The sequence below is a fragment of the Oenanthe melanoleuca genome, chromosome 1A, assembly GCF_029582105.1.
Source record: "Oenanthe melanoleuca isolate GR-GAL-2019-014 chromosome 1A, OMel1.0, whole genome shotgun sequence".
NCBI classification, from domain to species: domain Eukaryota; kingdom Metazoa; phylum Chordata; class Aves; order Passeriformes; family Muscicapidae; genus Oenanthe; species Oenanthe melanoleuca.
This window is the reverse complement of record NC_079334.1, coordinates 1,777,620-1,800,005: the sequence shown is the minus strand read 5'-3', so window position 1 is coordinate 1,800,005 and position 22,386 is coordinate 1,777,620. Positions and strand designations below refer to the sequence as shown.

Genomic DNA, 22,386 nt, shown 5'->3' with positions numbered 1-22,386 from the left:
CTAGAATTAAACCAGGAGGTTTAATTAGCTTTCTTGGGGAGTGCAAACCTGTCTCTCTCTTGGCAAGCTGAATTCAGGAGGTGCCAGCAGAAGATTTCCAGAAGCTCCTGCCAATGTAGCTCCACCACCACCCTGACCTGGGCTGTCCTCATCTCTTCCAGAGCTGCCAGTACCCTGCTGGGGGCAACCAGGATGGGCTTGCATCTGACTGGGATACCTTATGGAAAGGCTGGTCACTTTTGTGTGCAGCACAGTAGAAAATAGTAACTACTTTTGTTCACCATCAGCTTGGAATATTCTCCAGACTCAATTAGTGGCCTGGAAACTAAATAGTACCTCACAAACATCACCTCAGCTTCACTGTCATCATGGCTGTTGTAAATTCTCCTTCAATGTATCAACTGTGCAAGAAAATCCACAAAATTATTTCATTTTGTTCAAGCATAAATGCACCTTCACTTTCTAATTGAGGATTTGGTGACACTCATTCAAGCTGAACCACATTTAATGTATGCCTGCATATCTGTCTTCCAAATAACTTTAAAAAATAAAAGTAATAAAAAAGAATTAACTGTGCTTTCTTCTGTTCCAGGATAACAGCACATGGTAATTACAGAATAGAAAGTAGGTGTAAGCTGCATATAATCAAAGTATTTAAAAGAAGTAAAGTGAAACAAACTCTGAACTGGCTGCTTACCCAGGAATGCTTAGATTCCAAATGCAAGTACTAATTGCTATGCCACTACAGGACCAAAACTGTTATGAAGAAACCACACAAAAATAGACAGGCAATTAGAACCAACACATGTATTCATTTGCAAGCTGGTCATAGGACTGAAGAAATTAGGAGTTTTCTGCATATGATCTCAAAATTCACAGATGATTTAAAACCCAGCAAAAAGGAGCTGAGAATCTGTTTGTAAGACTTGGCTTAACCCATGACAGTGGTCTGATGGCACCAGGAGAAAGCTTGAGCCAAAGCAAGGCTACAAAAGGAGGCACTGCACTCCAAAGTGATTAACAGGCTACATAGAGGCACTCAGGCTTACCCTGGTGAATATTTAAAATAAGAGAGCAGCATGCAGTAATTCTGCAAAGCAGCTTAAGACAGCAAGTCCCACACTTTGCTCTTCACACTGGGGAAGAATCTGTGCAGGCAGAATGTGTTTATGTATTTAACCACACATATTCCCCCACTTTGCTTGGGGGGTTAGTGCTCAGAGCTTTATGAATATTCTAATACCTCTGCTGATTAGATCTGATCAGGGTATTAGTTTTAAGTGTCACCCAGTGTGCCTTGCCAGCAGCACAGCATCACTCAGCTCTGCCTCATCCTTGCAAGGAGCCAGGTCTGGAGACAGGGCACACGAGATGCTGAACCCATGCCCTATTGAGAAGTCCTGACTGTTTGCCAAACTACACAAAACTTTGCTCACATCCTTCTACACCCAGATTTCAGCTCATTATGGCAAAGCTATAGAATTTGAGACATTTCAGTGTAATCTGTTCTGAAGTGACCCCAGGCTGGGAGGATGTTTTGGAAGATGCCTGTGCCTTCAAGCTTATATATCCTCAAAATAAACATGCAGGCAAAAATAAGCACATGTAACTGAGAGCTGTGGTTGGTGTGTCACCCTCATCTCACCTCCACATGGTACTGTGATGTCTCAGAGATGCTGCTGACACTGTCTCGTGCATAATTCTTTCTTTGTTCTGGAGATGGGAGGAAAACAAAGAATTATTATTATTATTAGTACTCATTCAGTGCCTTATCCTGGTGTCTTGACTGTTTTATAGAGACATTTTGAACAAGTTGTATACATGAGAAGAGGAGATAAGCTGTGGTTAATTTCCAGCAGAAAATACCTCCACCCCCACATGGTCCAGCACAAGGACCAATTTTACATCAGCAATGTTAGCAGAGAGCTGGTGGTGCCCACAAAAGCCACTTATCCAGTGGGTCAGGACACCAGAGGGGAGCAGGGCTCTGACTGCAAACACTGCCTTGGGAAGCCTGGTTATTAAAATCTTTGGCTTATCACTGTATGATAAAAGCAGAAGTATTTTCTGACATACACAAATAATTCTCATGTTAAATCTGCAAAACTGCACAAACAAAAAAAAAAAAAACGACCTGACTCATCCTTTATTTAGTCAAAGTATTCAGTTCTCTGAATTGCTAATGTAGAAATAGGCATGGAAATATACACACACCAAAATATCTCTAAACAGGAATATTTTTCAGCTCACAGAACACAATGCTGCAAAACCAGAAACATGATGTGCCTTTTACTCTGTGCAACAGATTCAAGTTAAACCAGGAGAGGAAGGAAGGGGAAAGCAAGACAAAGACACAACACACACCCACACCACAAAATGTGAATTAAATGGATGCTGAAGAACACTTTTCAACTCTAGTGGAAAAAAATATTGAATGCAACATTTGGAAGTTTGGGGGATTTTTCACTACAACTACTTAAGCACCTGATCTGGAACACCAGGAGCTTTGTTGTGCAAAAGTCAGTAGGTGATATGACTGACAGAGGTCTAAGGAACCTCTGGAAGTAGGCAATTTCTTTTGATATTTCATTAAAAATCTCCATTTCTGTTCTTTAAGTACAGTAGGTAGTTTGATTTTTTTTTCATATGATGAAAATACAAAATGTAGAAATTACATCAATTTCATCATACTTGGAGTAGTTGGAAGTAAAAGAAAATTGGTTTTGTTGACAGGAAGGTTAAGTTAATTTTTGCAAAATAAAAAAAAAAATTCTAAATACTATGAAACGTGATATTTGACATACAGACATCTGCAGTGAGCAGCCCATAAAATATCCCCTCCAAAGGTCCTTCCTGTGACCAGGGCTCCTTCACACAGGAGTTCCAGGTGCAAAGCCAGCAGTGCCCTCATTTCCAGATGCTGCTTGTGGAAGCATTTGTCACATTTTATAAACACACCTTTACCCCTCCCTTCCCAGGGATTTTCACAAAAACCAAGTTTCTGAAATGCAGCAGTGGCTTGAGGCTCCCTCCCAGGGTGACAAATGCCACCCAGGACACAGGGACATCCTAACCCTGTGCAGCAGCTGCTCAGTTTGCTTCAGCAGGGGAAGTGTGCAGAGCCAGCTGTCAAATCCATCAACATCACAAACTATCAGAATTTTCAGCCAGGTGTGTGGATATTTCAAAATAGATGTCTTACTTCCATGATGCATTATTCTGAAATCCCAGGGTAGAGGATCAGCCTTGGTGATTCCATCTGTATCTGCTATTTCTGCTTTTGCAGCGTGTTACTGACATTATTTTTGCAGCTGATTCTTTTTGTAACCACAGCACACACACATGCACACCCCAAGAACACAGTCAGTAAAGCACTGTCTGACTTGCTACCTTTCTTTTTTTGTTTAGATGATGATCTGAAGAAGTAAAGTCCATCTGTTCCTAATAAAACAAGGGGATTAAAAAGCAGTGTCTGGTTTAATCCCATAGAATTATTTGCATCTCTAAAGGGATCAGTTATCAGTCTTCTGCTGTGGACTGTAAATGATACTTAAATACTGCTCAGCAAGAAAGAATATATGCTTTAAATAAAACAGAACAAACAAAAAAAAAATACTTCTTTCAATTAACAATGCACCAAATACTCAGTTTTGAGTGTTATCTTCATTCAGGTGAACAAAAATGTAAGTTTTATGCTATTGAATTAAACTAGCATAAGAAACCATACATCCACTGTAAAATTTATAAATGCTGCAAACAGTAACAATATACAATAAAAAAAAAAAAAAAGATAAAGGAAGTCTGGCATATGTAGAGGCTCCAAAGGAATTAAAAAGCACAGGGTAAATTTTGCAGGAGGCTCCTTATTCTGCTTCACATAAGTTTTGTCCTGTGTTAAGGCAGGAATTTCAAAACCATTTGCAGCACAGATGAGCAGATTCCCTTCCACAGAGCAGCACAACAGACAGGATGGAAAAGTCTTCAACTCACACTGTCATGGTGAGATTAAATGCAAATTTCAATAAAGTTCTTGTTACTATTATGTTGTAATTAACAAGAACTCTGATAAAATTTACATTTAACAAAAGTCAATGAGTTTTTGTGTTAATAAACAAAAAGTATTATGGACACAACAACTGAGAGTCCACACTGAGAGCAATTTATATTTACCAATTTATTTCTTCAAGGCAGGTAGAATGAGAATTAGAACCTGCTGGAGACCCAAATTATCATTTAGGGTAGAACAGAACATTTCAGTTCTGCTATAGAGGATCTGGAGGTGGATACTACAGCTGCACCCTGAAATTATTCACCCTTCAAAATGCATCTTCTAATATAAATCCTGGCATCAGGCTAAATTCTCCCATGGTGGAAATCCAATCAATTACAATCCAATGGTTCTTAAGTGGGTTTCCTTTCCCTTACAGCTCCCTGAGAAATTTTTTTCTTGACTGCCTGGCATGAATCACACTGAAGGAAGAATAGTCCCCCCATGATAATATGAGCATAGCACAAAAAAAGAGGAAGAAAAATAATTTAAAAAGAAGAGGAGAGGAAATAAAAAGACTGGCAGCCAGAATGTATGCCCATGCCCCATGGCCTTTGCCAGTAGCTCAAAATGAAATTTCAAGCTCTGCTTTCTCCTGGTGCTTGGCTCCTGTCCCAGATCCCACCTACAACCCTCTAGGAATTCTCACCTTGCCATGAGAAAGGACACAAACCCTTCTGCACCCCCTCCTGCTGAAGCTTCTGGAAAAAACTGCTAAAAGCCTGCAAACCTGTTCTCTGTCCTGCTCTACCCAGATGACACAGGCACTGCTGCTCCTTCCTGCAGCACTTCTTGTTTTTCATTTCAAAATCACAGAGACCTCAGCACATGAGTCTCACAGTTGATTTTTTCTTCTGTATGAAATTTTTGCTTTTCCTACACTTTCCCATTGTCATTCTTCTGGAAATGTAGCTTCCATCTCTCCACTCTTTCACATATCAAAGAGGACTAATAGATAGAAATATTAATCTCACTGGTTTAAGAGAAACCTTAAAACATCCCTTTCCTTATCCCTAAACTTCAAATGCAAGTAACACACACTCTGCTATTGAAAATGTCCAACAGAATTTGCTGATGTGCTGAATGTAGTGGGTCTGGCTAGGATGGAGAGAATTTTGGATCTGATAGCACTGGGATATTTTAACTGTTGCTGAATGGTGTCAGAGTCTTCTCTATTTCTTATTCTGCTCCCCAGTGAGAGGGCTGAGAGGGGACACAGCTGGGACACTGACCCAGAGGATATTCCATCCTGTTTGATGTCCTTGCTCAGCAATAAAACTGGCAGGTAGTCTTTCCAAAGACTCCTTGTCCAAATAGTCTGGGCATTTCTCTGCTTGTGAGTAAATCCCTTTGTGTTATTCAGTCCTTTTCTCCTCCCTGTTCTTTTCTTCACCTATTAAGCCATCTGTGTCGTTTTCCATCTTTTTTTTTTTTCTTTTTTTTTCCTCTTCCAATTCTCCCCACATTCTGCTGCAGAGAGGAGAGAGAGGGAATGATCAAGCAAATGGGGAGGTCCTCAGTCTGGGGTCAACCCCTGACACTGAAAACAAAATAATGTTTTGTATGCTCTGTTTCACTCTCCTAATCCTCCCAATCAATCTCAGCCTCTCACAGGTCCCTTCATGCATGAAGAGGCTATTGAAGCTGAAGTGAAATACTACAATAGAGACTTCCAGATATGATGCAAAAAACTGTCAAAAGATGAATAAAACTAGCAAAATTATTGAGTTTTTTTCCTATATAATCTACTCATTGCACCTCTTACATCCACCACTTAAGTACAGTGCAGTCTTAATAGCAGGTTAGCTCAAACCCTGATGATATGCTGCACACCATTTACATAAAGGATTTTTCCTCTGGTAAAATTAAAAACAAAATAAAACTAGAATCATGGCAGAAGACACTTAAGTTAAATTCTTAACCAAAATCTGTGGCAAATGCAACCCATAAGAATCTGATTAAAATAAAACCTCTCACAAGGCAAAGACAATAAAGTGAAAAGCAGCACAACATTTCACTTACAGGTCCTGTGTGTAAGATTTAGTAGCTACTAAAGCTTCCAGAGGAACAGGAACACTGATCCACAGAAACCAGTACTCTTCCTGATGTCTGATGGGGGCAGATATTACTGCAATTCATGTTTTGTGAAATTATTGAGCTCAGCAATCATCAGGAACAGACCATGTTTCTTTTTCAAACAGATATTGGAAGCTATTGATATTATTTTCATTTCTGAAAGCATCCACAACACCAGAAAACAAAAAAATGCAACCTCTTAACCAAAGTCAAAAACCCTACAAGGCAGAACATGAGACAGATAAACAGGACTGTAGATTGCTCTGAAATTCGATGGCAATCCACATGTACATGGATTGAGAGTCACCCCCAAAATCTGTCCTAAGAATCCTGGAGTGACAGCACAAAATATTCCTACACATCATCAAGCAGAAAAGGCCAATACTTCATTCACTGCCATCCATCTGCACTGGACTGACTGCTGATCCCCTTTGAGAATAAATTGCAGTGCAGCTTGGCAAAAATCAGCTTGAGGCAGAGCAAAGAGCAGGAGACATGACCTAAACATCCAGGGACAAAGGTCAGAACCTGAGCTCAAAACAAATTTCCTTTCCAGAGGAGCAGGCACCATCACTCTCAGAGATTGATGCCAGAATTTTCTCTGATGCCTGTGTGTAGTGGCTGTCAGAGCAAGTGTGCTGTTTACAATTGTCAAATTGATCTGAGAATCTAAATACTACAAGCACATTGGGTGGATGGCTTCTTTACCTGCCTGAGGTTTCCCTGGACTTGGCACACTGCAGTTCTTGCTCTGAATGAGCTGCATGAGCAAAGCAAAAACACACAAATTTCACTTCCAGCTCGTCCCAGCCACGAGTACAAACCCAGTGCCCACCACACTCAGACTCTCCTAAATGGAAACCAATTTTAGCAGCATCCCTGAGCTGTGTGCTGCACAGCAACCTGGCAGTCTGGAGGGAGCTCCTCCTGAGGAGTGAGGCTGCTCCAGGCTGCTCAGGGGCTGGCACAGCCCCCAGGCTGCTGCTGCTCTCCCCACAGGCAAACCAAGGCAGATGGAGGGGCCAGGGCAAGAACAACAGATGGAGCCAAAACCCCTCTGGGGTGGAAAGATCAGGAAGCAAAGGATGAAATACACCCCATAAAAATGTGCAGAGAGCACCTCCCCTCATGGCTCTGAGAGAGGTTTGTCATGCAAATAGAAACCAGCTCACTTCAGGGAGGAAATGAGTGAAAACAAAGGGATTATTTGATTTTTATCATCATTTATGGAAGGGATCCATCTTATTTCCTACAGGAAAAAAGGCAATTGCAGGGAAGTTTTTGCTATCAGACAGCACATAGAGATGGTGATGGCTCCAGTCTGGTTTTCAGCTGACTCTTGGTAACACCAATGATATTCCAACCTCCTTTCCCACAGAAATGTGGCCAACCTTCTGACTGATGGCTGAAGGGCTGAATAACCATGAATCACCTCAGCAATGGGATCTGAGACAAAAACTCCATGCCAGGACATAAACATGTCTGTATATACATAAACATGCACATATAACAACAAGAAATAATAAGTTGTTATTATTATTATTATTACAATAATTAAAATAATAATAAATAATATAAAATAAAAATATGAGTAGTGATATAATAATAGTAATAATAGTAATAATAGCAATAATAGCAATAGTAGTAATAATAATAATAATAATAATAATAATAATAATAATAATAATAATAATAATAATAATAATAATAATAATAGTTGTTATTATTATTATTTTAGTCTTTACAGTGCTTGGAAGAAATGGAGTTCAAGATCCAGTGGTCACTTAAGAGCCCAGGTATCATTTTCACTTTTTGATAGTCAGCAATAAGTGGCTTTTTTACTCTCAAGTTTTCCAAGAAAAGGAATATTTTCATGAGAAAAGTCTGCTGCTAACATGATGTTATCACATTTTAGCAAAACAAAAAAAACTCAGTGTGTTTTACTTTCACAGTAAAATTACATCTGTTTTTCCCAGTATAAGTGAATCTATTAAATACATGAGTTTTCTGTATTAACCTAAATAATATACATACATTTAAAACATACATACACAACAAAATATAAAAAGACAGCTAAGACAGCTTCATCCTGCTTTATAGTATTTCAGTCTCATGAATCTCAAATAAAATAATTTAGTTGGTTACTAATTATAAATAAAATACTTTGCAATGAGCATTTTCAAGACACTTTAACAATTCCAATATCACTCAGCTGCTTTCCATGCCATTTGGGAGAGTATGCACAAAGAATTTTACATCACAAGGAAGAAGAGACCCATGGGATGCAGCAGAATAGTAACTTTTTGCTAAAAATTAGGAAAATTGCCTTGAATCTGAGGAAGATTTTAGGGAACCAAGAACAAAAATTCACTTTTACAGGAGCCACCACAGCAGTTTCATGGCAAGCATTTTCAATTAGTACCTGAATTCAGTTAAGTACTTTGGAAGTAAAAAAATGCCATTGTGTACATCAAATTTACTCATTTGTCTCCATCTTCTCCTGACACATGACCATCCCATCATGTTTGATATGAAAAAGCTCAGAGAGAGATTTTACAAGTCCACAAAGATTAATGGACATAGTTACTGCCACACTGTTCAAAAAATGCACTCCTGAAAAATTATGATGATGACATAAAATGAAAAAGGAATCACAACACTCTCATAGCAGCTCATAAAGAAATCTGCTAAGAGTTTTTTGCAATGTCTCTTGCTGGCTTCTGTTGCCACCTCCTATTTCTATTTCTGTCAGCACTTGCAATCAGTTTGTTGAGTGAACACATAGAGTATACAGAAATCACACTTTAAAGTGATCAGCTCAGAATTTCCCTGCAGTCAGTTTGAGTGAACCCACACAGGATGCAGAAATCTCTCTTTAAAGTGATCAGTTCAGAATTTTCTTCAGTTTCAGTTCCTGCCTTCAGCACTATGTCAAGAAACAGACTGATGTAGCATAGCACTAAAACAGCAAATTTGAACTTAGGATGACTCACACACAATGTTTAGGTTGAATATTAGGAAGAATGTTTTCACCAGAAAAGTTGGCTGGAAGAGGCTGCCCAGGGAAATGGTTGGATCATGATGCCTGGAGGTGTTTAGATGTGTTTGTGAGGCATTTAGGGACATGGCTCAGTGCTGGGCTTGGCTGCACTGGGTGAACAGTTAATTTTAAAGGTCTTTTGCAGCCTAAAGTGATTCTAAGATTCCAAATCATCACTCCCCTAACCTCTGAGCTCGCTGCCAGCCACCACTGCACCCAGAACAGGAGGGAGAGAAGATTTACTGCCTGGGAGTTGCAGTTATCAGCCTCTGCTCTTTGGGCTTTCCAGCAGGTTAAGAAGGTGCACAGAGGGAGAGCTGGCTGCTGTCTGAGGGTCCAGCACAGCACCAGGCTCCAGGGGAAGCCTTGTCCTTCCAGCTCATCAGCTCCCAAAAGAGCATTTAGCAGCAGGCACAGATTTACAGAGCACAACCTCTCACAGCCTCACTGCTGCTTCTGTTCCCACTACCAGCACAGCTATCAGTGGGATGTGCTCACATGGAGGAGGAGGACCTGAAAATGCTGCAATTTGTCTGGCAAGCAGCACAGCTACATTTCTCCTCCAGAGTGATTTGGAGTTAGGCTGGAGAGTGAAGTGTGTACAGCCAAGACAAACACAGCATTTGTAGTTGGTGAGTGTAACAATGTCCAGGCATTCATAACATCACATCTGACAGCCACAGAGCCTGCTGGAAACAGCACACCAAGTAGGACTCCAAATCTGTCTCAACAACTCTAATCTCCATTAAATCCTGGTGTCAAAGAAGAAGAATATTGTAAGTGGCTTTTCTGCTAGCAGGGGGTGAAGCTGGGGAGGCAGAGTGGGTACAGGACAAATAAAACCCAGAGCACATCTAAACACCTTCTCCCTGGTGCATGCCTTAGCTGCAGGATCACTCTGAGTTTGTGATGGATGCTTTGTACACTGCTGCCTGAAAAATGAGCAGGTGGGAGCACTCTGCTCAGTAAAATGAACATTTTCTAGTTAGCTTTAGTAGGAATGGAACCACTTTGTTTTTCATTTAGTTGACAGACACACCCATGTGTATGTACATACACTTTCAGATTAATATGTGTAAAATATTTCCATGACATCACAGTCATTATTTAAACAGCAATTTAGCACAGGGGTTCAGAGAATTTTTGCCACCTTACCGTAGAGAGCTTTTGCACTTGTTCTTGAATTCTGCTCCCTCTCTCCCTGAGCAAACGTTGGGGAGCCATAGCCACTGGAAGAAAACATTTCTGATTATTTTCTGTCTTTGGCAGGCACTGAACCACCCCCCCCCCCCTTCCATAGGACTACACATACCTACAGCATTAGTAAGAGAGAGAATGACACTGGAAATTTGTTCCACACCATAAATATGAGGGAGATTGTTTCACTTGGGCTGTAGACCTTTCTGAGCTCTCTTTTATTGCATTTAGTACATCATGCACAGCTGGGGTGTGGTGTACAAATAAATAATACCTTAACTCAAGTAGCAAACTCACTGCACAATTATAACAATGATAGTAATAATGACAATAATAAGAATGATGACTATGCCAAAGATTTGGGTAGGATTTGGGGTTTTTTCCCCTGTGTACACAAGTGCTGATTGTTTTTAATTAACTTCTTTGAATGAAAAACTTAAAATGACTGTCCTTGTCTTACACAAATGAAAAGGAATATGACTACAAGTGTTTCAAGAATGAGTGATAATGAGTTCACCTTAAGGGGACAAAAATATGAGAAGCAAAAGACACCACAGACATCCTGCTCCATACAGGATGGAGCATCAGACAGGTAAATTCTCATTAGTGCTGTGAGTAAGTCTAGTGCCATGCTCCTGATACAGGGATCATCCTCTTATCTCAGGCAAGGTAACACTTTCAGGTAGCAGCTGCTCAGTTCTGCTGACTGGGAAACAGTCTGTTCTCACAGATGGGAGAGGCAGCCTCATCTTTTATGCATAAAAATGCATTCACTCAGAGCTAACCTTAAACATCTCAGGCACAGAAAGACCTCTCTGAGAAACATTAGAAGGATGTTATGGCTACAGCAATTCATTTTGCTGTTTCTGATGAGTCCCTGCAGCACACAAAAAGCAGTCAGGTGATATCTGTCTCTTTGGTTCCATGGTTTGCAAACCCCTCACTTCTACAGAAAATTTCATATTTCCAGTGGGACCTACTAATTATAGCTCTATCTGAAAGCCTGAAGAAGGAAGCACAAGACTATTCTGTCCATAAAGGGCAAGCCAAAGGTGTAACCTTACTTCATTTGAGGGAAGTAATTTCCATATCCACCGGGAGGGGTGTTTGATATGTGTCCATTCATCCTCACAGTCACTCCCTGGGGGAAAGCACCTGGGGAAAGAAACAACAGCACATCAACTGAAGTCTCCTAAAAGATGAGGGTTTAACACAGAGGTGATACAAACCTAATGAGAAAATTAGGGTTGAAACAGGAAGGAAATTGCATCAACAAGCGCAATTGTTATAAACTGCATCCTGGTGATGCCTCAAAGACCCACTATGGAACTTCTCCCAGTAGCAATTTGGTAGTTATTGCTTCAAATAATTTATAATTTAGTGAGCAAAGCTATTATTTTTGATACAATGGTCTTTAGGAATGGCTGTAGAAATAAAAGGCTCACTAAACAAAGAACAACATCTACTGCAAAAGTGGACAAGATGTTCCAAATGGCAACTTTATTACTCCAGCACACTTGATTTCAACCCCCAATTCATTTCTTTCAAATGCCACTTTTAAAATGACCTTTTGATACATATTCTATGAAACATTTCAGCTGAATTGTTAGAAAGATGCATTATCTAATTGAAACACAATTGTTAGCACAAAAGAAAACTTGGTTGGCTATTTTGGTACTTAAGAAAACTTTTTTTTTTTTTTGTGTCTGTGTGTGTGTTAAGCAGTGCTTAACATCCTGAAAGTTTGGCCTGCCAAATGAAACCTTTCCTCTAAAAGCACTGCTGAAAAGCACATGATAAAACAGTTTAAAAAATTCTCCCTTTAATAGCATGTCCATTGAAGTTAAAACTAACTCTGGAAAATGACTTTCATAACCCTTTCATATACCATGGGCAAATATTCCTCCATTTACATATCTACATGAATAATAGAAATTTGAATATTTCCCTACATTTCAGTCACACTGCTGAACAGACAGAAGTGTATCAGATCAAATTTGAACTATAAATGCTGTTTTCAAAGTAAGCACAAGCTGCTCTGTTTGCTCTGGAGCTGCCTTGCAGCCAGCTTATCTTCTGAGCCCTAAATCAGCTCCCTGCCCCAATTAACTCTTCTCCTCTTGTTTTACAAAGTTGTTTGACCTGTCAGTGCCCACTGAGTGCCCACATGTATTCTGCTACTTCCTTCTTCTATGAAAAAAACAATAAAAATCTGTGCCAAGCCCTAAATTCATCAGCCAGTTCTAGAGGCAGACAAGCTGCTGGTTTTCTGTGCTGACAACAGAATTTTTGTACCTGTCTGAGGAACACCTGGCACCTCCTGCCACTGATACAGTTAGCAAAATATTCATAAAATGCAAAATATATTAGCAAAACTAACAAGAACAGAGGTTATTTGACATGCCAAGTGAAATCATGTGGCAGGGTGGTGCTGCTTACAGTGGGTACATACTTGTAATTTGGCTTTTTTTTTTTTTTTTTTTTTTTTAATTTTAGTTTCTTTAATTTTCTTGGAAATCTTTGCTCCTTGCAGCACCTCTTCAGTGCCACAAGCACACTTTGCCCACAAATACATCACATATCCAAGCAGCCTGTTTGGCTGCTCCAAGACTCTTTTTATGGAGTGCAGTCCTTAGCAGCTGTCTCCAATAAATTATTACCCATGCTGAGTGCTGCTCAATTCATGAGCAATTACAACCTTTGGGAAGCATCCTGAAATGGTCCCATGACTCCAAAGGATACAACTATTCATTTTCTCAGCAGAATTTGCCAGCTGACTGGGCACTCCCTGTTCTGTTTCAGTGACCAGAGCAGCTCAGAGGGCTCCTCTCCAGCTCTGAGCTCTTCAACATTTCCTATCAGCTCTTAATTCTCATCATCATTGCAGCCATGCTCAATTTGCTGCCCTGCCTAACAGTTTAAACTGAGATTAGCTTCCAAAAGGTCACCACATCCAAAACACACAGATTATCTCTGCTGCTGTTTGGTATCCCCACTTCACTTCCCATCACACATTAAGACAGCATTCATTTAATAATTCTGTTTGTCATAATCTTTTATGATTTGTAGTCTTTTTCATAGACTGTTTATAACAAATTCTGCAACTATCTGTCTTAAAGTGAGATCTGGGGGGGAAAAATCCCCCTTGGTTTAAAACTCTCTCAGAATAATTCCACTGCTCTGACATCTTAATCTGACAAACACTTGGTTTGTATTTGTAGTCACTCAATTTTATGGAGGTGGTGAAACAGATATTTTGGGTAGAAGGAATGTAATATATTAGAATGTAATATATTAGAATTTCAAGCTTCAGCCTTTGAAGTCAGCATGACACACTGAATTTAAAAGCAGCAAGAAAGCTGAGCAGCAGATTTTCACATTGGGGAAAGAAACCATCTCTCATGACTAAATCCTTGCACAGTCTAAGGCACAACACCACTTAAATACAAAAAGCTTCAGAATTATATTTTGAATGAAGAGATATTGAAAATTTGAAGCAAAAAATTTTGACTACTAAAAAAAAAAAGCAAGTAGCTTGTTCTGCCAAGCAAACACAAAAGTTTTAGCCAGCTTTAGCTGATATGCAAACAAAACACCACTTGCCATTGGACAGTTGAGTAAAGCCAACAATATTTCCTATCCCTCATGCAATTTTCCAGGGTTTTTGAAGTGCCAGGACAACTACCTTGACATGACAATTTCAATGCCATTGCAATTTCATGCAGTGCTTCTGTCACTTGGTTCAGGAAAACTCCTGAATGGGAAACAAACAAAACCTTTGCCATCAGTATTTATAATTAGTTGAAATATTTATAACAGCATCAAAAAGCTACTCATGACTCCCCAAAATTACCAGACAATTTGAGCTCATTCAACCTAAGTCTTTCAGAAAAAAAAATTAGGAGAAGTCCTTAATATTTTTAATTCAGTGCATGATGAAGAAAAGTGAAAAACCACCCAAGGTGAACAGTATGTGCAGGGCTTTATTGTTCCCTGGCACAGCTTTCTGTGCTGTGTTTCTCATCTCAGATGCTCTTTCATCTCTCATACCCAGCCAGTCCTGTAGCAAAAGTCACTCCCTGCACACTGCAAAGCCATTGTCAACCAGGAGTCTATTAATAAACTTCATTTCCTCTTTAATCTCCCCTTTCACCTCAGCCCAGCAGTTTACAGCAACCCACACTGGTGTCCTAGACTTTAAAATAAACATCCTTCACAATTAACTGTACAATCCTTCTTCAATTAGGCCTGAAGTATCAACAGTTTATTTGTGAATATGACCAAGAATGGTCACATCTCAGCACCCTGCAAAAAAATATACAATACAACCATGCCTGCTCTCAAAAAGAAATATTTTAAACCAGGGAAGATTGAAGGAGAAAAGAATAATAAGAAAATAAATACAATAATAGTTAACAATAAGACAAATACCATGGTATTTATCCTTAGGTATATTAAAATAATATGTAGTTAAAACCAGTTAAAAATAATTATAAATATTATATTTTGAAAAACAAACAAACAAACAAAAAAATCACAAAATTGTCTCAACAACAACAAATTCCACCTAGGACTTCCCTGCTGCCATTTTTGAAGCTTTATTTTTGAAGGGATATTGATAGTCAGCAGCTCTGTAAATGGCAAGGGTCCAGCCTTTATAACAGAGAAACCATTTCTGAGACAGATGAACTGTGGTTCTTCACTGGTCAGCAGTCACAGGTGATAATCCTCCCACTGTACAATGTGATTTTATCACTCACAAATACTCATCTTTTCAAAAATGTCAAAATGCAAAAATACTCTATGTCTTCCCCATCTTGTAGCATGGCAAACAATGAAAACAATGCAATTTACCTGGCACATCAACAACTCACATATCCTGCCACGTCATTTCCTAATAGAAGTTTGAAAGCAACAAAATCCTACAGGTTTTTTTTATTAAAAAAAAAAAAAAATCAAAAAAACAAAAAACAACCAAAGACCTTTCCTAGGAAGGCAGAGCTGTATCATTAGAGAAAATCTGATATTCTAAAGCCTGGTGCTCTTTTCCAGTCCTATCCAATGGTAGATCACAACATCATATGGAAACCAAAAGAGAAACAACTTCATGATGTGGATATTTTAGAACTTTTGGAGGAGGAAGGGCTAAATAGAAAAGGATGCACAGGAAGGAACAGGAAAGCCAAAAATGGCTGGAATTATTATTGTCTACTGATTAAGAAAATGTCATTGTTATCATGCATCCCCCAAATCCCTCCCCCCCAGCCAGAGCACAGGCTGTAAATACACAAAAAACAGTGGACTTTTCCATTATTAACATTTATTAATTAATTATTATTAGCTATTAAGGTAACTCTATTCCCTAGCCACTGTAGCAATGTCAGATAAGGACATTCTCTCTCCACCCTTCCCCTTTAAAAAGTATTATGGAAGAACAGAACAAAACAAAAGGGGAAAAAAATCCATGTTCTCATAGCTCACTGTGCATTCAGCAAAAATGCCTCTCACTGCATCCCACATCACTCAGCACTGCTGACATACAGAATGTACAAAAACTGTTTAACTTGCCATTTTTATCTGTTTTCTCTCACTCCTCACCCCGTTCACCCACACACACCTTTCCCCACTCTGCTAAATGTTTAAACAGTATCTCCTGGTGTCCACCTTGCTGTTCTGAGCCATTCCTCTTATTTGTGTCTTCACTCCAGCCACAGGTTTTACACATGGGAAACTCCTGGCAGAAATGCATCCTGTGGAACCAGATGAAATGTTGCTGCTGCCCTCTGCTTTGGGACTTGAGCAACCAAGAGCAAACACGAGTTCTGCTGCTTGTTCAACATCTTGCCTCGAGATAAACACCAAAATGCACATGAATGCATAAGTAAGTAATAGTTCTGAAATGATCCCTGGGGATTTTCCATCCTCACTGCTCTGATACCAGAATTTCTCTGAGAAAAGCTGCCATGGGTTGAGCTTTGCTCTGTAATGTTTTCAGTTTCCTGTTAGGCAGGTTGAAACATCCAAAAGCTGCTAGAAGAGATGATGGCAAAAATAAATGCAAAAAAATTGAAAGCCAGGCCTTACAAATGCTGCAGTTTGAATACAAAACAGATAAACTTGATTCCCCACCACTGTGGCTGTTGTCCCCTCTGCTTCTCTCAAGCCATTTTGTATTTATGAGCTCTGTGTACTCCAGTATTCACCCCTGTGTCCAAGCACCAGCAAACATATCAATAGAATAACCACAATAAAATAATCTTGAAAATGATGTTTCCTTCAGGACTTCTCTGTATTCAGAGCACTTGTCCAGCACAGCCCTCAGCACTAATTACACTGCATTTAGTTTATGCAAATCTGCACTTCTGCATCCTGGTTTTAGGTTTTAGTGATGGATTCAGTGTCACTAAACCAACTGGAGCTCCTGCTAAAGAAACCTGGGGGTGGGGAGGAAAGGACTGGATGTGTCTCCCTCTCCTCCTCAATTTTACTCCTTATAGAAAGGTGAACTCCAGCCCAGAGTATTATTTACCTGTTTGTGTAAGAGGTCACAGGGGTAGAAGCTTTTCCAGCAACTCAAGACAGTGACAGACAAAAAAAAAACCAAAAAAAACTCTGTCCAGGCACACAGAGTACCCAGGGGGGTTTGTAAATTGATTCTGCTGGTTTTGCCAGTTTCAGAAAGTGTTTTGATTTTCACTGACACTTTCTGAAATCTAATACTCTTCCCTGAGTCCTTCACTAAGAAGGAGTTTGCTAAATTCATTATCAGAATTTCTTTCAGCAGGAGGGATACGATAAATTTATTAAGAAAATTTGTTGTCACAATTATCAACTAAAGCAGAAGACTTAATATGTTAATGCAAGACCTGTGTTCTGCTACCTAAAAGAGAAGATTTCCAATGGAAAAACTAAGATAAAAAATGGACTGGAAGTTGTCTTTTTCCTACTATGATATTTTACCAGTGATTTACTGTTAAAAAACATTCTAACATCACAATTATGATAGCTATCTTTTATTTTGAGAAAGGGGAGAAATATGAAGAGCAACATGAAGAATTGAATTAATAAACTTCAGACAGATCATGGTCATGGACTTCCTTATTATTGCCACACTAATAAAGTGCTTGAAAACAGGTTCTTTTTCTGGCATGGCAACCTATTTCCATCCCTTTCACTCAGGTCTGGCCCAGGGTTTATAATTAACCATATTGAAAGAAAATAAAACAGCTTTAGAGATACAAAAGCTTCAAAGACTTAAAATCCTCATTGCAACAAAGGAATGTTAATAAATATGCCAAGCACTAAAGCCACCACTCACTGCTATTTTTAATTAGAGAATTAACCACCTCATCTAAAGCAACATGAGTATTAATTACCAAGATCAAGATTATTATGCAATCCTTGCAGAATGTATCACCACAGCTGGAATATCTTGTATGAAAGAAAAAAGAAAGGATAAAAAAAACAACCCAAAAATCCAAACAAAAAAATTTCACACCTACAGAGCAGTGTAAAGAGGAAGGAGTCTATGGCATTTGAAGGAATTCATAGGGGAAAGTAGATAAAAGGATTAAATTGTAGCATAAAAACCAGTATTTTTGCTAAGTCTATATGAAGTGAGCTGGCAAAAGATGCTATTTATACTCATAAATCCCAGTTCCAGCATAGCTACAACAACACACTCAGTATCTCCACTTAAAGAGAGATGTACAAATTTTGGGGTTTTGGTGGGTTTGCTGTTTGTAGGGTTTTTTGGTGGTTGTTTTTTCTTTTTTTTTTTAATTGCCTTAAAAAAGCTGAGTGGTGAATTCTGCTGACCCAGCACAGAAACCACAGCTGTACTTCCTTCTTCATACTCCCTGATTTTTTTTTTTTTTTCCTTATTTCCTTTTATTCTTTGATACATCATGCTTCAAATGAGATGATTAGATTTCAAAAGAGGGCACTCCAGACTCTAAATTGAAAGTCAGTTTGCAGTATACAGCCAACTTTAAAGCCATCACTTTAGAACTGGAAGCTTCAAAAAAGTTCTGAAGAATATAAAGGTTTGTAAAATAACGGTTTTAGGTGTTGCTTTAGAAAAAGTTTTCCTCCCATTCTGGCCAAAAAAATAAACACAGTTAAAAACCTGCTGCAAGTTGCCCAAATGAAACTGGTTTAACCATCTATCCACAGCTATTAGCCAGTTAATAACTGTGCCATGACACAGGGACAATATTAAAACTGGCGTGGTGCAGATCACAACAAAAGCTGAGCTGAAACCATTATAATGACATACTCCATCCAGGCTATAAAAATTAACATAAGGAGGAGGAGAAAAAAGACAAGAAGACTCTTCAATACCTCTCTGATTTGGTTCAGTAGAAATGTGGCAAGATTTAATTTTTGTTTTCACAAATTTGCTTTCTTCTGTTTTGGTGAGATTAATAAGGTCTGTCAGCTACTCACATAGAGAATCAATTTTTATGTCTGTAGTAGGTTACAACTTTGAATTAAATAAGGCAAAGTTGAATAGGAGCAACATCCACTGGCTTGCTGATGATCTTAAACACTCCAGACCATTGTGGACCACCCACTGATGGCATTCCTTGATGATTTAGTTTTGTTTATTGAATCTTCAGCTCTTCCACCAGTGAAGTGCTCTGAATGCAAACTAACATGTATCTGGAAGGACTCAAACTTTGCTATGGCAAGGGTTCATGCTCTGTGTTTTTCTGTAAGATTTAGATTTTCTAAATGGTACCCCCCCCAAAAAAAACCCAAAAGCAAACAAACAAACAAACAAACAAACAAAAGGCAGTTTCCATGTGAAAACAGAAAATGCTCTGTTTAACAAATGTGAACAAATAGGTACAATTGAGAAGTGTTTGATCAGACCACAAGCTTAGAGTGGAGCTCAACAGTAAATCTAAAAGTTTAATTTTAAAACTTAAGAAATAAACACACACTATTCTAGTGATGCTGACTAACTCTTCAAACTTCCCTAACTCAAATAATTCAAACAAGACTGATATGCAAAACTTCATGACTTTAGGTAACACAACCTAAGCCAAACATCACCAATAAAAGTTTTGAGAATTAGAGTTTTTAATGCCAGAAAAGTCAGCAGAGTATTCATATTCTCAGAAGTAATTTGAGATATTCCCTTAATATTGTCAGTGTATTTAACAGGAGAATGACCTTGACTGTGGTCAGCACAGCTCTCAGCACTTTCAGACACTCAATAACTCACCTGCATCCCAGCATCAGCTGGGATCTCAGTGGCAAATCTAAAAGTTGAATTTTAAAACTTGATAAATAAACACAAACTATTCTAATGATGCTGACCAACTCTTCAAACTTCCCTAACTCAAATAATGTACAAACAAGGTTTCACAAGACTGATATGCAAAACATCATGGCTTTAGGTAACACAACCTAAATCAAAGTTCACTGAAAAAAGTTTTGAGGATTAGAGTTTTTAATGCCAGAAAAGGTAGCAGATTATTCATATTCTCAGAAGTAATTTGAGATATTCCCTTAATATTGTCAGTGTATTTAACAGGAGAATGACCTTGACTGTGGTCAGCACAGCTCTCAGCACTTTCATACACACAATAACTCACCTGCATCCCAGCATCAGCTGGGAGCTCAGTGGCAAATCTAAAAGTTGAATTTAAAAACATAATAAATAAACACACACTATTCTAGTGATGCTGACTAACTTCCCTGACTCAAATAATGTACAAACAAGGTTTCACAAGACTGATATGCAAAACTTCATGACTTTAGGTAACACAACCTAAACCAAAGTTCACTGAAAAGGTTTTGAGGATTAGAGTTTTTAATGCCAGAAAAGGTAACAGATTATTCATATTCTCAGAAGTAATTTGAGATATTCCCTTAATATTGTCAGTGTATTTGTGGAGTAGAATGACCTTGACCATGGTCAGCACAGCTCTCAGCACTTTCAGACACACAATAACTCACCTGCATCCCAGCATCAGCTGCAGGGGTTTGTTTGGCTCACCAGAAAACCTTTAATCAGTTTTTTTGTTCACATTAATGGGCACATAGCCCACAAGAGGAATATATTGCAATTCAGCAGGTAAACAAAGGCTCTATCTGAGCACCAGTGGTGGGGCTGCAATTATTCAGCACAAAGTGAGTCAAGTGTAAAAGGGCTCACTGAGCTGAGGTCACAGCTGACCAAAGTCACACCCTGCCACTGTATTTACAGTGCACTTATGTAACTCACAGTTGTTTCCTGGAAGAAAATAGGCTGAACAATAGCAGATCCCACAATTTGTGGGAAGAAAATAGATTTAAACTTTTGGTGTTCCGTGTCTCTGGTTTTCTAGTTGCAATCATTTCTGTTTCACTGCACGGATACAATTTTCTCATCCATTAATCCAGGCCAAGCCCTTCTATGTGTATTTCCGTTCCATTGCCATATATTTGGCAAATGTCATATTTTTGAGGTTTTGTTTAAAATTACCTGAATCAAATGCATTAATTTGATTCTTTTCCAACTCAATTCACAGATTGACATTTTCAAAAGCAGTTTCTGCTGTGAATGCCCAGGCTTGTCAAGTTTACAGGCTTGACTTTCAGAAGTAAAAGTATACACTTTTAAGAATTTTAATCCCTTTACAATCACATATTTGGTTTCCAGTAAACATCCAGGGATTAAGGATGACAAAATTAAATACCATTATAAAAGATCAATTATAATCACCTCAAAATGCTTTTTGCTGCAATTTCTTCAAATGAGTTTGAATTTCACAAGAAAATTTTCCCCAGGAATTTGGCATTGATGGTTACCAAGCCAAATTTAACAAGTTCTCACTAGAAAGGGATTTTGAAATGCTACAGCAGGTATTTAATTGCAATTTGCTCATCCATTCAAGTGAAAACATTTGCTGAGGCATTTTTAATGTCAAATTTTCTTAAAACTGATGTCAGACATTGTGGGACAGAAGCCCAAGATACCTTGGCCCCAGTGAAGCTATACTTTTTGGAAAACTCCCACAGGTTTTGAAGGAAGATAATTTTCAAAACTCTTTCAGAACATGAATTTATTTTTTTTTGACTGGTGCATTTATTAGAAATAAATGTGTGTGAAATGAGTGTGGGTGGGAAGGCTGAAAGGAGAAAGGGAAGGAGCCAAAAAGCCAAATTAGGTGCTGCTTTTTGGTCCTTTCCTGGCTGACAGGTGAGGCTGGGGAAATTGGGCTCTGCCATTCACTTCCAACCTCTACAAGAATTGTTCTAGACTAGATTCTTGTGTTCTTACACATTACCTAAGCAGCACTCATCTAAAATCTTCCTTCAGGTTAACCTCCTATGGACCTCAGAAAGTTAACTAATTAGGTTTTTATCTTTCAAGTCCAGTCAATTTATGGAGATCTTGTATAAATGACCCTCAGTGGAGACTCTGCTGCTCCAGATTTTGAAAAGCAACAACACAACAAAGAGAGCTGCAGCTCCAACTGGAATTAGAATTACCCATAGAAACAATCCTTAGAGCAATGAATGTTATCTTAAAAGCTGTTTTCCATAACACCCTTATCCTCCTGGCTACACCCATGTGGCAAGAAAACTCTGCAAGAGATGCTAGAGGGGAGAGATCCATAGGAAATTTTTGAGGGACACAGTCACAATATAAACAGGCACTAAGAAATGATGCTGTTTATTATAAAATTATAGCAGCTCCTCACCAATGAGTAAATTTTGCTTATAGAGCTCTGAGTTGCCTAAACTAGAAGACATTTTCTATTCTGTGAGATTGAGAAGTATATTTTTCCCTTTTCCAGAAGGCACACTAGATAAACTTTAAAACTCATAGCCAGTTTCAAAGGGAAAATATTTGTCCTACACAAAGCCTCTATTCAATGTCCCTGTTTTTACTACAGTAAGAAAAATAGCTGTGCCCTGGGTAATTTGTTCATGTGTGCCAATAAAAGCACATTGGACTAGAGCCAGCACTTCCAGCAAGCTCCCAAAGACTTCTGAAGTCCTATGAAAAGCAGAACTTTTTTTTTTT

The 22,386-nt window shown here is 38.7% G+C and overlaps 1 protein-coding gene across 7 annotated transcripts in view; it reads right to left on the bottom strand.

The window, feature by feature from the left end:
• EPS8 (epidermal growth factor receptor pathway substrate 8) overlaps positions 1–22,386 on the bottom strand; it is a 119,140-nt gene that overhangs the window by 38,309 nt on the left and 58,445 nt on the right. For all 7 annotated transcript variants that reach the window (XM_056482478.1, XM_056482481.1, XM_056482476.1 and 4 more), the window contains 3 exons: positions 11,426–11,516; positions 10,320–10,393; positions 1,646–1,713 (listed from right to left, as the gene is read on the bottom strand). In XM_056482478.1, coding sequence (XP_056338453.1) covers positions 1,646–1,713; positions 10,320–10,393; positions 11,426–11,487 — 204 coding nt within the window. In that variant the 5' untranslated portion in view covers positions 11,488–11,516. The remainder of the gene's footprint in view (positions 1–1,645; positions 1,714–10,319; positions 10,394–11,425; positions 11,517–22,386) is intronic.